Source organism: Gymnoscopelus microlampas (assembly GCF_963454915.1).
Source record: "Gymnoscopelus microlampas genome assembly, chromosome: 14".
In the NCBI taxonomy this organism is placed as follows: domain Eukaryota; kingdom Metazoa; phylum Chordata; class Actinopteri; order Myctophiformes; family Myctophidae; genus Gymnoscopelus; species Gymnoscopelus microlampas.
In genome coordinates this window covers 4,304,000-4,319,878 of record NC_139951.1, presented here as the reverse complement: position 1 = coordinate 4,319,878, position 15,879 = coordinate 4,304,000, and the positions used below count along the sequence as shown (strand labels likewise).

The window sequence follows — 15,879 nt, the reverse complement described above, 5'->3', positions numbered from 1 at the left end:
GCAATAGGCCTATCACATTGTCCTTATTTGGCACGTGGCGCTATTGAGACAGTTTGTATGCATGTTATCTTCTAGCCTGGGACCAGACGAATCTGCGAGTGCAAAAAAAAATTGCACTCTGCGATTTGGGTCTGGCACCGCTCCATAGAGAATCCATTTCCTGCTCCAGAAGACGTGGGTGACCAATCAGGGCCCAGTATTCGAATATGGGAGACTGAAATTGGTAGTTGGTTGTAGGTCTAACCAATTGCGTCGAGGGCCATTGTTTTGACCCCCCCCCCCCCCCCCCCCCCCCCCCCCCCCCCCCCCCCCCCCGCCCCTTGGGTGAAAAAAACGTCCTCATGGAAGCACCAGACTCATATCCACACAGTGATAGTATGTCTACGCCAGGCTAGTTATCTCCTGGTTCTGTGTGGAAAAAAGTAAAAAACAAAATATATTTTTTAAATGTTGGAACTGAAAAACGGGAGGGATTATACAAAGTAGGTATCGCTTGTGACATCACGTGCGGGGGCAAATCAGTTGGCTTGTTTTGAGACCCATTTGCACAAAACCCCAGATTTGCTGTGAAAGCCTGATTGCACAAACTGGGGTATTTTTGGGGATAGAAGAGAGGTAGGGGAGACCAAAAACACACAAAAAAGAAGGAAAAGTAAAAATTCATGGTGTAGTCCCTTTAAAACATCGGGTGCCGATCACGGTCTGGACCGTGTTTTCACATAGTAGCGCTCTGGTGCCGAACACGGTCCGAACCGTGTTTGGTGTCTTTTTGTTTTTTTCGTTTTTTCCCATACGGGAGGGGCTGGAGCAGCTTTGGGATCACCCACGGTGAATCTGACAAGGATGGGCCAGATGCATCATCGTGTCAAAAAACATGGCGCACATCCGCTTCCGCTCTATTTCCTTCTCTAAAACCCCTATAACTCCGAAACCTTTCACGCTGGGGAAAACGACTCATTTTGTGTGCACGATCGCTCCGCCATTGTTACTCGCATGAGCGATGTTATCGTTCCAGGCGTTAGCCAGGACCATCGGCTAAAATGGAGACATGCTTTTTTTTCTCATGGAATGCACGTCGTGGGGTCTACAGTTTAAACAGCGCTGCGCAGCTCAACGGTGAGATTTCGGCACCGAACGTAATCTGTTAGTATAAAATGCTGGCACCCGATGTGTTAATACAATGGTGTACCCCCTCCAACTGTATATACTTTCCCCATTTTCTTAAATTGTTTTTATTATGTTTTTACACTTGACAATTGAATTATACATACAAACAAACACACAAACAACAAAGACATAATCTCTGGCCTTCGGTGATAATTACTGCTACATTCAATGGGACATAGCTGGCAGTGTTGGTATGAAAAACAGAGCCTTGTTTCTAAGGCGAGTTCTTTACAGTCTGAGCAAACCAGACTGTTTGTATTTAGTGAGACATTTTATATCGTGATGAATTTATAGTAGCCAGCACTACCAGTGGTGGAAAGTAACCAAGTACATTTACTAAGTATACTGTACTTAAGTACAATTTTGAGGTATTGTTACTTTACTGGAGTATTTCCTATTTTCAATACTTTTACTTCTACTCCACTACAATTATTTGAACACTTTAGTTACTAGTTACTTTGCAGATACTGTATAAATCATTATATTATAAAAGATACATTTTAGTACTTTTACTTCTGGTGCTTTAAGCATATTTTGATGCCAATACATTAGTACTTTTTCTCAAGTAACATTTTGAGCGCAGGCCGTTTACTTGTAGCAGAGTATTTTCATAGTGTGGCATTGCTACTTTTACTTAAGTAAAATATATCTGAGTACTTCTTCCACCACTGGACACTGCCCATAGATATTGTATACACGTAGATACGCTCATTGGCTGCCTCTGTTCTTTGTAGCGATGTGTTATCTCGGCCGCCATATTGATCCGGTCAAGCCATGCATCCTAATGCATTAGGAGTCTATGGAAGCAGATGATTAAAATAATGGCTGAATGCTCAACCAATTGTCACACACATTGGTTTGTTTACACACACATGCTCTGGTGCAGGAAACGGAGCAGAGTTTTATAAGCAGAAGGTCCTCGGTTCAAATCTTGGAACATTTTTTTACTCTGCATCTAAATGCTAAGCTATTAGCAGTGGCGGAAGAAGTACTCGGACATTTTACTTAAGTAAAAGTAGCAATACCGTAATACAAAAACACTCTGTTACAAGTAAAAGGCCTGTGTTCAAAATGTTACTTGAGTAAAAGTACAAAAGTGTTGGCATCAATATATATTTAAACTACCAAAAGCAAAAGTACTGTTTGAAAATAGCCGATCTACAAGCTCACAACGCGTTGTGAGCTTGTAGATCGGCTATTTTCAAATAGCCTATGTACAAAATAGGGCTAAAGTGGTTAATGTATGTTTTATAATATAATAATTGTAGTGGAGTAAAAGTACAATATTTGCCTCTGGGATGTAGTGGAGTAGAAGTAAACGTATTGAAAATTGGAAATACTCAAGTAAAGTAAAAAATACCTCGGTTGTACCTAAGTACAGTACTTGAGTAAATGTACTTAGTTACTTTACAACTCTAGCTCTTAGTTGTCATAATTATATTGTTTTCTTCTGTGGTGCATGAGAAAGGTCCATGCTTTGCAAACATAAGGTTATTGGTTGAAAACCCAGGAAGAGTTGTTATTTTTGTTTTGTTTCTCAAGTTTGTGCCAGGCTCTAATCTTTCTCTAAAAAGCGTGTGAGAGAATTAGTTAAGAATGAGCCATATCTTAGTGGCAAGATAAAGGATTTAGAAGGCAGGGACGTCTGAGTTCTAAACTCAGACTGAGAAGTCTCTTGGTTAAAAAAAGTGAGATTTTTTTTTTTTTTACCAAGTTCTAATCTTTCACTCATGAACATGCAATAGAACTAGTTGAGTATGAACGACAGTGGTATAGTGGGGAGACGAAGGCCTTCCAAAGATATGGTGTATTCAAAAGTCATGCTGAGAAGTCTCTGCCTTAAAGAAAAAATGCATACTTTTTTATTTTTCAAGTTTGTGCCTCGCTCTAATCTTTCACTGAAGAGCACACAATAATTGGTGGTTCAGTGGTAATGCCTAATACAGGGGTCTTCAACAGGGCGTCCGGGACCCCTAGGGGGTCCTCAGAGTTACTACAGGGGGTCCGCCAAATCTTTGTGTGATATGATTTTTCTTTTTTTTACCTTTACCACTTGAACCCTAGCATCGCTTTTATGAGGAGAACTTTAGCCAAAAATAGCTGATCTACAAGCTCACAACGCCTCGCGCTGCGAGGCGTTGTGAGCTTGTAGATCGGCTATTTTTGGCAAAGAGGTATACAGTAGGTGTAGAGGGAAAAAAGAACAGTAAACGTAAACAAAAAAAGTTGAATCTAAAACACAATTTTGTACAATATAGAGGGGGTCCCTGCTTCATCTCTCTCTCAGCTAGGGGGTCCCTGCTTCATCTCTCTCTCAGCTAGGGGGTCCTTGGCCTGAAAACGTTGAAGACCCCTGGCCTAATACATGCCTTGCATAAGATTGTGAGTTCAAAACTCAGACTGAGAAGTCTCTTGGTTATAAAAAATCACAACCTGTGTGAAGGAAGCGGTGCCTTTGGGGCGGGGCTTAACTCATTTCAGTTCGTCCCTATTGGTGGTCTGAGTCCACTTACCAAATGTTTACTTGGTAGCATGCTGCAAACTGGAATAATGGCTGTTTAAAGCCCAGCCAATGGGCATACAGAGGGGGCGGGGCTTAAGTAATTACAGTTTGTCCCTATTGGTGGTTTTAGTCCATGTCCAAAATTTGTACTCCGTAGCATGCTGCGAACTTGAGTTATGGCTGTTTAAAGGCCAGCCAATGGGAAGACAGAGGGGGCGGGGCTTGAGCAATTCATGCTCGGCCCGTATTGGTGGTCTAAGTCCACATACCAAATTTGGACTTGGTGGCATGCTGCAAACTGGAGTTATAGCTGTTTAAAATCCCGTGCTCATCCCGTGCTCATACGGGCGGACGTCCCTGGGGGTCCCTGGACCCCTCTTTGATAACCGGTGGCACGTGTGGCAAATGAGAGGAGAGATGGCATAGGCAATCTCCAAGTCTGTGTGTGTGTGTGTGTGTGTGTGTGTGTGTGTGTGTGTGTGTGTGTGTGTGTGTGTGTGTGTGTGTGTGTGTGTGTGTGTGTGTGTGTGTGTGTGTGTGTGTGTGTGTGTGCGTGTGTTTGTATGTGTTGCTTCTTTGCCGTGCTCATCCCAGGCTCATACACACAGACACACAGACACACAGACAGACACACACACAGACACCGAGTCAAAGCCACGTCAAGAGCGGTTGGCACCGCTAAAAAGATGAGTTTGTTATCCAAGTTTGTGCCTGGCTCTAATCTTTCACTGAAGAGCACACAATACTTGGTGGTTCAGTACTTGGTGGTTCAGTGGGTAATGCCTAATACATGCCTTGCATAAGATTGTGAGTTCAAAACTCGATTGAAACTTGGTTATAAAAAAGATGAGTTTGTTATCCAAGTTTGTGCCTGGCTCTAACCTTTCACTGAAGAGCGCGCAATAGAACGAGTTGAGTTTGAACCACGGTGGTGCACTGGTAAGATACTGCCTCGCAGAGCTGATACTGTGAGTTAAAATGTCAGACTGAGAAGACTAAGTCTAAGACCAGGTGGAGCCCATCGTTTGAAACAAGGCGTTTATTAATTTTTACAGGAAATTGTAACGCAGAAAGATAACAATAGCTCAAACCATTAATAGCCTCTCTATCTCTACTCCCTGGCAGTAGAAAAAAAAAACATTTTTGTAGCCGGTCTTTTGACATTTCATTTGGGCACCATTAGGCTGTCTGTTAAGTGTCAGAAAGCCTCGACATATTTTAGCGGTTGTCACTCAGGCTGACATTCCATCTCAGGGACCATTGACTGGTCCATTAGTCAAGGGCCATTTTCTTTCATCACCCACGCTGGGGGGTTCAACTCCAAGCCACAGAGACATGGACACACATGGAATTCCACCGCAAATGGCTTTTCCTTTCCATGGTCAATTGCTCTGACTCATGGCCACTGAGAAAAAAGACAAATAGGGCAGCCTTTGTTAACATGATGGACAATTAACGTAATCACTCTCTCTCTCTCTCTCTGGCATTGAATGGACTCTTCTCTCTACAGGAAGAGAACGGAACCTCGACGTTTGTGAACAGACTGGGGCAATTTCTCTGCTCTATTGTCAGGGTTTCACAAACCGTTTTCCGCTTAAGACCCAGTTGGTGTCTCTCCCCCGGGACTCAAACTTACAGAAGTACATTATGAAATAACATGTTAAACCCTAACCCCAACATTGTGAGCTTCTAGATATGCTATTTTCATGATATTTTATTTTTGATAGAATAATAAAAATGATAATGATAATAATAATAACTAGAAAGTACTGTTTGTGAAGAAACAGTGTGGGATCGATAAGAATGTTGATAGTATTGAGTATTGATAGTTTTATACGTGTTAAAGGTTTTAAAGTATTAGTAGTGTTAAAAGTTTAAGGTTTTAAAGGTTTTAGGTTCTAAAGGTGTTAAAGGTTTTAAATGTTAAAGGTTCTAAATGTCTTAAGGTTCTAAAGGTTTTAAAGGTTAAAGGTTCTAAAGGTTTTAAAGGTCTAAGGTTCAAAAGGTTTGAAATGTGTTTAAGGTTTTGAATGTGTTAAATGTTTTAAAGGTGTTAATGTATTAGTAGTGTTAAAAGTTGTGCTAGTATTGAAAGTGTTGACTAGTGTAAAATGTTATTCTTTTAGGGTAAAAAAACTGCATATATATATATATATGTTACAGGGAAATTGGCATTCGTTGGGAAATTGGAAAGGTATGCTCGTTTTTAGGCGCGGGGCTTCGGCGCGAGGCAGGGCTTTGATGCGAGGCGGAGGAGCGCTGAAAATAAAATGGATACTATGAGAGAAATATTCTATGACAGGTTGGATAATGAAACGGTTAGCCAAACTGAGCAGAGTAACGCTGTATTTTTAACTCGCGAGACGGTGATACTATTTATTGTCCATGACGGAGGCGCGCCGACTCCGCAGACCTTGAGACCGAGGAGGCGCGTCCGAGCGCCTCCAGGCGCGAGTGCCCAATGCAGCCGATGGTCTGCTAGTCGACTCAGCGCCGTCCGAGTTGTAAACCGATATGGGGAGAATAGATCTTTTCATGGGTTACTATCCACGACACTCTCTAATTAGTGTGCATACGTGTGTGCGTGTGTCTGTGTGTGGGGGGGGGGGGGGCTCTAGTGTGGATTGCACTGCCCTCTAGTGTTGGTTCTACAGAATTGCCTAGTAACAGGTGTGTTCATTACATAGACAGATTAACGCCACCAGTCGCAATCAAAGTGAATCGATAACAAAGGGGGAAGCGAAGGGGGTGAAAACGAGCGCTCCTTTTTCAATTTCACTGGTTTTCCAATTTCCCTGTAACATATATACACACACACACACACACACACACACACACACACACAAACACAGACACGGTGGACTAAAACATGGCAAGGCACCAACCTGCTCATCAGGAGCAGTTAGGATGTTCAGTGTGTTTGTTGCTCAAGGACACTTCAATACTAACGCAGGGGGAGCCCCGAGGATCTAACCGATCAAACCTTTCGATTCCAAGCGGCCGCTCCACCACCTCCTGAGCCACTGCCGCCCTACCTGTCAGCAGGGAGTTGTTGGGCGGGAGGATATATAGGACGATGGCTCCACGTCTTCCCGGTGGGGGGCTCCTCACTGGCAGGTGAGTCAGTAGGATACAACAGCCGTGACAACACACATGTGTGAGGGGAGGAATTAACCCATTAAGACCCGAGGCGATTCTTAAAAATGTTTTCTAAATCCTAAAAGTTTTTTGGAATTTAAAAAAATATATATTTTTCAAGATTTTTCAAAAATAGCAGATCTACAAGCTCATGGCGCGGCACTCGGTGCCGCGCCATGAGCTTGTATATCTGCTACTATTTTTGAATAGCCAATGAAATCTAAAGTGACACAGATGTTCCGGATCTTAATGGGTTAATTGGCATAAAGAGTAAATTGAGGAGAAAAAGGGGGATTCAACATGGTGTGGCTTGTAGATCTGTTACTTTTACACTCTTCACTATTGTACTACGAAGTAAGACATTAATTTATAATAAATAAAAAAAAAACATACAAAATTGAAATATGGAGATGCCAAGGTTTCTGCCCGACAACAACAATACCAGACTGTAGCAGCATGACTGTGCAAAAATAATAAAAATGACGGCTGGAACAGAATTAGATTTCGCTTTTTTCAAAATGGTGGAAGGGGACAGAGGCTATGCAAGATATTTTTATTTTATATTTTTATTTTTTTCTGGCATGTTTTCCAAGTTTTTAAAATACATTGAATATTACTGATATGATTTTTTTCTACTCTCATCTTTTTCCACATGTTACAGTGAGAGACTGATTCCCGTGTAATAACACTGTTACAGGCTTTACTTTATATATAAAAACAAAAACAACCTACAATAAAATAATAATAATAATAATAAACAATAGCTTGAATACTATCCTCATGAAATGCATCATCATTGAACACTTTTTTTTTTAACAGAGTAAGCAATGCCCATATAGTCCATAGAGATGCACAACTCAAAAACAATAAAAAATAAACAAAGAATACCTGGACATTGATTTTCTTTTTTTTTTCAGTCAAGGATAGTCAATTGAAACGTGGTTACTACACAGGAATCCATCAAATATCAAAACGAAAAAAAATTATAATACAGAAATGCTCTCTTACTGTAGTGTAAAAGATTTTTTTTCCGCGCCGACACTTTCCGCTTTCATATAATATCATATTGTGATAGTTAAACAGGTAACAAGGCCCGCAACAACAGAAATGATTAATCTTGTCTTGCCATATTCTGTGATATAAAACATGATCCAAATAAAAAGACGTTGAAATTAAAATAACCCAGCAGAAATTAAGAGCAACAAAAGAGATTCACATTGTTTGCCTCTGTAGGGTCCACTGCAGTCTCTATGTCTCTCTCTCTCTCTATTTTCATCTAGTTAGCATGGTGTAAAGCAGTGATTCGCAAACTTTTTCAAGTCAAGGACCCCCAAATTGATATGTATATGGCCACGGACCCCCTCATCTCAAAAGGTTTTGTGCCAGGGACCCCCCAGAAGAGAAGATTTATGTTAAAAAATATATATCAAAAGTTTTCCAATACTCAAGATTTTTTTTACAAAATGTTCAAAAATAGCAGATGTATTTTTTGAATATTTTTTGAATAGCCATTTTTGAATAGCCAACATATAAATGGATAAAGTGGTTGAAATGATTGTGACGCTATGTTATCTACTTTTGCTGGGGACCCCCTGGAACCCTCTGGACCCCCCCCCCCCAAGGACACCCAAATTGATATGTATTTGACCACGGACCCCCATCGGGAAAGACTCGGTGCCAGAAGCAAAGACTTCCGTTAAAAAGAGAGTTCTAAATTATTCCCCAAAAAAATAGCAGATCTAACAAGCTTGGAAATCGTCTATTTTTGAATAGTCGGAGTCTAAAATAGGGTTAAAGTGGTTAAACAGATTTTTTTGATGCTATATTTAACTAATATTACTGGGGACCCGCCTGAAACCTCTTCAAGGACCCCATGTTGAGAACCACTGGTTAAAAAAAAATAAAAAAGTTTAGACCAGTCTCTGTGGCTTCTGTTCTGAACCACTGGTTCCCAAACTATGGCTCAGGACCCATTTTTGGGTCACTGACCAATTTTTTATGGGTCACGAGTAAATATCATTTTTTTTCCCTACACTTTTTTTTAATAATTATTACTTCAAAATAGTTTCTAAAGGTTTTTTTTTTTCATTTTCAACAACCATAATGCCAAACATTTTCAAAATTTCAAACAAATAGTGATAATAGCCAAGATTGGTTATCTCAGTTTTGAAACGGGGCTTCACAACGTATATCTCTCGCGGAGGGAGACACCAAAGTTGGCGGTTTCGAGCTGAAAAGGTTTGGGGGGAACCACATCCGAACCTGACCCCCACAGCAAGTCAAAAACATCGCCTCTGAACCGGTCCATGATCCGAGTGGTTGGTAGCAGCGTGAGAAATAACACGAAAAAAATAAAATAAAATCACAAATCTGTACCGTACCATTATTTATATATATATATATATAAAAAAAATAAACAAAAAAAAAAAGACGCCACAACAACCGTTGCATTTGTAGAGTTGCTGTGATCCTCTGGGTTATACATAACTTACTATTGTACATCAGGGTCCACTGCCAATTCATTAAACAGCAAGGAACCTCAAGTTGCACCGTTTAAAGTGTCTCTTGTTTTCCCCTCTATGGATTTCGAAAGCTTCCGGGGCGCTTTTTAGGTTAAACCAGAGCCGACCGGTCCGATCCGGTCGCGTGTCCCCCACCGTAATTTGCCGTCTTTTGCCACAAACATTCAGCAACGGGGTTGCAAGTCATTGTTGCCTCCGCCGACTTTGTGTATACGTATGCACGGCACTCATATTGGAAAGAAATTGGGTCCCTTCCCCACTTCCTTCACAGGTGTTACCAATGATACTAATGAAGGCTCTGTTCCATTTAGTGTCCACAGTGGTTCTCAAACTTTTTGATTTCAAGGACCCTCATAACTCTGAGAGTGTACAAATGGAACCAAATGGACCCTTACGGGTCCATTTGGTTCCATTTGTAACACCTGTGAAGGAAGTAAGGAAGAGGCCCAATTTCTCTCCAATATGGCGGCTTGTGCGTAGAGCCAATTCCACCCGGAAAATACAGACTTTTTGCTTCAGCTTGGCTGGATGGAAAGGTATATGGTGGAAAGGTATATGCCACGGTACCGCGGAGGGTCCATACCATGGTATTGTATATACACAGGAGATTGTGGGGAAAGCTTTTTTTTCCTTTATTTTGATGGAGTTGGTGGGGTGGGGTGGGGGTGCTGGGGCAGAAAGACCTTGAAAATGCCTCCAACTGTAACTGTGATCTGTTCGCTGTTCCCTCGAAGGAAAAAACAAAGGCAGGAGTGATAATTCAGTTCATGCAGCGACAGTAGAGTTGTGTGACATGAAATAAAATGAAAAATCAAAGGCTTTAGCACCGTAGAACAGCATTAGTTGGCAACGTAAAAGTAGGTGAACACTCCCCCCACACACACACACACACACACACACACACACACACACACACACACACACACACACACACACACACACACACACACACACACACACACACACACACACACACACACACACACACACACGTTCGTTTTACTATACTTGTGATGACATCAGCATTTTTACAATCTTGTGCCATTTTTGTCCCTAAAAATGAAGCTGGAAATAGTTGATCTACAAGCAGCGAGCTTTTTTGATGTGTATGAAGTATGAATTTGTCATATTTCGAACTGCAAAAACAAAAATGTACCTCTAAATGTGTAATCCTAACCCCAACCTGAAACTTTTCCAATTGTAAGCCTAACAAAAAAATGTATCTTATTGTTTTTTAAACTATAAAGTTTTTTTTATTTATTTTTTTTATGGCTTTGTGAGTATATTTCTCAAATTCTATGATACTTGTGGAGACATTTGGACCCTCACAAGTATAGTAATACAAGAATGCACTCACTCACTCACACACAGCTCTGAGTGGCATGAAGGAGCTTATTCATTGGTCGGTTTCTCTCGCGCGCAGACTCCCGTTTTTTTTGCGGGGTCAGTGGTCGTGTCGAGGGGGGTTAATCCGCGGACTGCCGCCATTGGTTAACTAACGTTGACGTTTCCTCCCCAAAGTTCACAGGTCAGGAAGGAGAGGCTTTTTTTCCCCCAAGACGGCTTTACCCCCAGGCCGGGACGATGGATGAGAGGAGTAGTTTCGGGACCAAAAAAAGGGACATTTCTTTTTACCTCCACTGAGGTAAAATTGAAAAAAAAAAGAAGAAAAATAGATGGTGGCGGAGGTTGAGTGTTCGGTTTGTGAGCAAATTACGGCGGGGGGGGGGGGGGTGTCGTGGAAAGATGGCGAGGCAGGAACGCTTAAGGTTTCAGTCAACGGTGAAAACGTGGTTTAGTGGCAGCCGGATGGAACCAGTCTGCATTATGCCCAATCCGTACTTCGTTGCGCGATAAGTGTCGGGGCGACAACAGTCGACCCCGTCGTGAGCTCACGAATGTTCTCGGCCCCGTTCTCGCCCCCGTGTGCGACACCAAATCGCGACAGAGCATAAATTAAGGTCTTTTACGCCCTCTGGTCGCCCTTCCTTTTTGTCTTCCGTTCCGGGAACCCGCGGTGCAAAGTGGCAACAGTTCAGTCCCTTCCCCCACACAGCCACACACACACACACCAGCCCCATGGCAGGCAGGCAGGCGGTGGGGGGTGGAGAGGTTTGTGTGTGTCCGCTCAGACACAGGTGCCTTGGTGCGCCGGGGGGTGCGCCTTGCGGTTCTTCAGGCCCTGGGACTTGTCCTTGTAGTCCATGGGCTTCTGTTGTGACGTGTCTATCAGCGCACTGGCAATGGAGACTCCTGCAAGAGGGGGCGAAAAACACATAAGCGGGATGTGAGTACGTTTATCGAACTGTCGTTGCTGTCCCGCAGAAACCAGCTGACTCAATTTTTCATCTTTTCCCATAAATTAGTGCTATTGAACGCCCTTTACGTCTGTGTGTTGTTTAAGAAAATATTTAACCAATGAAGAGTATTAACACATTGGCTGCCATGGACGCAGATCTGCGTTCTTTTGCGTCCTTAGAGTGCACGCTGCCAAGAACGCAGATCTGCGTTCTTTAAAAAAAAATCATTTTTCAAAATAAGTTTTTTATTTTTAAATTTGACCCAAAGACCAAGGAGATATGATTTTTCGAAGATTTAGACTCCCATCCACTTCCTTGTTAACTTAAAACTTAAAAATTCTGTATCTCGGCTCCTGAGTACTTTTTCTTTTTCATTGAAAAAGTCTGGCAGTCTACTGTAGAAAAAAAAAAAAAAGATGGCAGCCAATGTGTTAAAAAGCGCTTCTGACAAAACCAGCTAACTCCATTGGATCCTCAAACTGTCTGCTAAACCAGCTAAAGTCCACCAAATGGGGGTGGAGTTAGCTGGTTTTGCTGACTCCAGGCTCCACCCCCTTTTGACCTCCAACCTCATTGTGAGCTTGGAGGTCCATTCAGCTGTTCTTATCAATGATGAACAAAACCTCCTAACTCCACTTTTTGTTTTGTTTTTGTCATTTCCTGAAAAATGAACATTAGTGTTAGCTGGTTTCTGCCCGAAAGCAGAGATATATACATTAATGATTATATCGTAAATAATAATCAATAATCTATTTTACAAAAAAAATATCAATTTGGGGGTGGGGGGAGTACATTTTGGTATTTCTTTCGAATAGTTGTTTTTTAATAGCAAAAATAGACAATCTACAAGCTCACAACATGTCTCTTGTAGATATGCTATTTTCACACACTATACAAAAACATACATTTGAATCTTTTCCGCTGATCCGGTGACATACAAATGTAACAAATTATTATCATTAAGAAAACAAGCTTCTAAATAATTTGATTAATCGAAAAATATTCACAAAGAAAATAACCAATAGTTATTTTCTTACTCGATCGGAGCAAACATAAATGATAAACTAGTTCAGCTACGTGTTTATTATGCTTGGTGTCTTGATGCACTTTGAATTGCCTTGTTGTTGAAATGTGCTATATAAAAACAAACTTGCTTTGCCAAAAGAGAAATCTGTTTGAGATAAAACATTTCCATAAACTTTTATATCTATCATCAGAGCACAGAAGGCCAACTAGGCCAAAAAAACATGAATTTATTTTGTTTGGCCAAAATAAACTGCTGAAATTGAGGCCAACAACGTTAGTTGGTGAGTGTTACCACACATCCTTGGATGTGCGTGTTTTTTTGTTGTTGCAATGTATAGTATTTATCCCCTTTAGACACCAACCGACAGTGGTGGAAAGTAACTAAGTACATGTACTCAAGTACTGTAATCACGTACAATTTTGACAAATGTTTTACTTTACTGGAGTATTTCCAATTTTCAATACTTTTACTTCTACACCACTACATTTCAGAGGCAAATATTGCACTTTTACTCCACTACAATTATTTGAAAACTTATAGTAGGGCAGTTTCGAGGCTCCGTGAGCACCCCAAAAACACATCTCTTAAACCTGTTTTTTTAGGACCCTAAAGGTGTCTAGTTATGATTTCTGCTTGTTGCCCATGTCAACTAATGTCCCATGGGGTTTATTTTTAACCCTTTCTGACACCTACCCCCAACCCAAACCATAACATGGAGATAACAGAGAATACCATAACTCTTGAAGTAAACAACATACAGCAACAAATGAACACATTTTTCTATATCATTTTGACCCAAGGAATTCATTAAAGTAGTTTTTATTAAGATTCAAACACATATTGACTCTATTTCAGGGCAGAAACAGCCAAAAACTAGCAGAAAATGTTGAAATCATAATGATCACACCTATATTTCTCTTTGTACTAAACTTTTAAGGTGTATTCTTTTTTACCATATGTTTTTTAGGACCTTTATGGTGTCTAGTTAAGATTTATTCTTGTTGCCCTGGTCAAATAATGGCCCATGGGGTTCATTTTAACCCTTTCTGACACCTATTGCCAATCAAACCATAAAATGGATATAACAGAAAATACCATAACTCTTGAAGTAAACAACCTACAGAGACAAATGAATACATTTTTCTATATCATTTGGACCCAAGGAATTCATTGAAGTGGTTAGTATTAAGATCCAAGCACATTTTGACTCTATTTCAGGACAGAAACAGCAAAAGATAGCAGAATATTTTGAAATCACATTTATATTTCTCTTTGTACTACATTTTAAGGTGTATTCTTTTCTACCATATGTCTTTTAGGACCCTAAAGGTGTCTAGTTAAGTTTTAATCTTGTTGCCCTGGTCAAATAAGGTCCCATGGGGTTTATTTTAACCCTTTGTTACACCTATTTCCAACCCGAACCATACAATGGAGACAATAGAAAATACCATAACTCTTGAAGTAAACATACATAGACAAATTAACACATTTCTATATATAATTTTGACCCAAGGAATTCATTAAAGTGGTTATTATTAAGATTCAAGCAGGTCTTGACTCTATTTCAGGGCAGAAACTGCAAAAAAACTAACAGAAAATGTTTAAATCACATCTATATTAATCCTTGTATTATATTAATACTTAAGGTGTATTCTACTTTACCCCATGTTTTTAGGACCCTTATGGTGTCTAGTTAAGATTTCTTCTTGTTGCCCAGGTCAACTAATGTCCCATGGGGTTCATTTGGTGACCATTTTAAATCGATGTCCACAGGAGTCGCGTTTTCATATCTGAACCAAGACAAATAAACCCACTTTTTCATAGAATGTTTACACCAGGAATCTAATGGAAAGGTCACTGACATGGTACAACCATTCTTTATTGGAGAAAAACACACAAATATCAAATTCTGGCTTATATCAAAACACAATTTCACTGATCAGTATCATCCATCTCATCATCAAACTCCTCCTCTTCCCTCACATCATCACTGATGACACCAGCAGCCAAGAGGTCAATGAGATATAGGGGCAGAATTGGCCCACAAGACCAGACAGGCTCCAAAATCCCTCCTTCTCTCTTCTGCCACCCCTGACCATCATCATAGGATTTAGGCCTCCAAAAGATTGGCTCAGCTGCTCGCTTGTAACAGGTCACTCTATAGTTCACCCACTGGATGTGGGGGATGAGTGGCATGGGGGCAAGCGAGCTGGTCCACGCCTCAGCCTCTACTGGGCGCAGTAGAGGCTGAGGCGTGGACTTTCTGAGAAATTCATAGTGCAAGGTCAAGCCACCAGGAAACCCCAGGACTTTAAGTTCTTTCTGGGCAATGCGGAAAATATGCGACAGCTCTGCCAGTTGATGCTCAAGGTCTGGGGGAGTAAGGAGGCAGCATCCCGGCTGGCAAAATGTGAAACAGCTGCTATCATCGTGGAAGGAACAGCTCATAAACTTGTGGCATTAGATTGAGAAGTGAGTTGATTGATCAATACCTATATAACTTTGGTGAGTTATTGTGTTAGCAGATTTGAATGATTGTTGGTGTTAATGACGACATCAACCTGCTCATCTACCTTGACACTGGCACAGGCAGGCACCGTCAGCTGGTAAATGTCACGGAGCTAGCAACCTCTCTTGGGCAGCCATACTGTAGCACCCTGCTTGGGTACCATACATGTATTCAGTGATCAGGGCTGTACTAGTTCCTTCAAGGGCAAGGTGGCACCACTCAAAAAGCTCCAGAAGAACCCCAAATTTCAAAAGGCTTTCAAGTTGGTGTATGATCATCCTAACAATATTTAATGATGATGATGATGATGATGACGATGATGATGATGATAAGAGGGAAGAGGTTGAGATGGATGATACCGATCAGTGACATTATGTTTTGATTATTCAAGAAAGTTATATTATGCCTAAATATAAGCCAGAATTTGATATTTGTGTGTTTTTCACCAATAAAGAATGGTTGGACCATGTCAGTGACCTTTCCATTAGGTTCCTGGTGTAATCATTCTATGAAAAAGTGGGTTTATTTGTCTTTGTACGTTGTCTGGTTCAGATATGAAAACGCCTCTCCTGTGGACATCGATTTAAAATGGTCACCAAATGAACCCCATGGGACATTAGTTGACCTGGGCAACAAGAAGAAATCTTAACTAGACACCATAAGGGTCCAAAAAAACATGGGGTAAAGTAGAATACACCTTAAATATTTAATAC

At 40.9% G+C, this 15,879-nt stretch overlaps 1 protein-coding gene across 3 annotated transcripts in view; it reads right to left on the bottom strand.

Annotated features, from left to right (window-relative positions):
- Positions 1–7,707: 7,707 nt before the first annotated feature.
- atrnl1b (attractin-like 1b) overlaps positions 7,708–15,879 on the bottom strand; it is a 172,560-nt gene continuing 164,388 nt past the window's right edge. For all 3 annotated transcript variants that reach the window (XM_084079482.1, XM_084079484.1, XM_084079483.1), the window contains 2 exons: positions 10,303–11,583; positions 7,708–10,198 (listed from right to left, as the gene is read on the bottom strand). In XM_084079482.1, the coding sequence (XP_083935608.1) occupies positions 11,459–11,583 (125 nt within the window). In that variant the 3' untranslated portion in view covers positions 7,708–10,198; positions 10,303–11,458. The remainder of the gene's footprint in view (positions 10,199–10,302; positions 11,584–15,879) is intronic.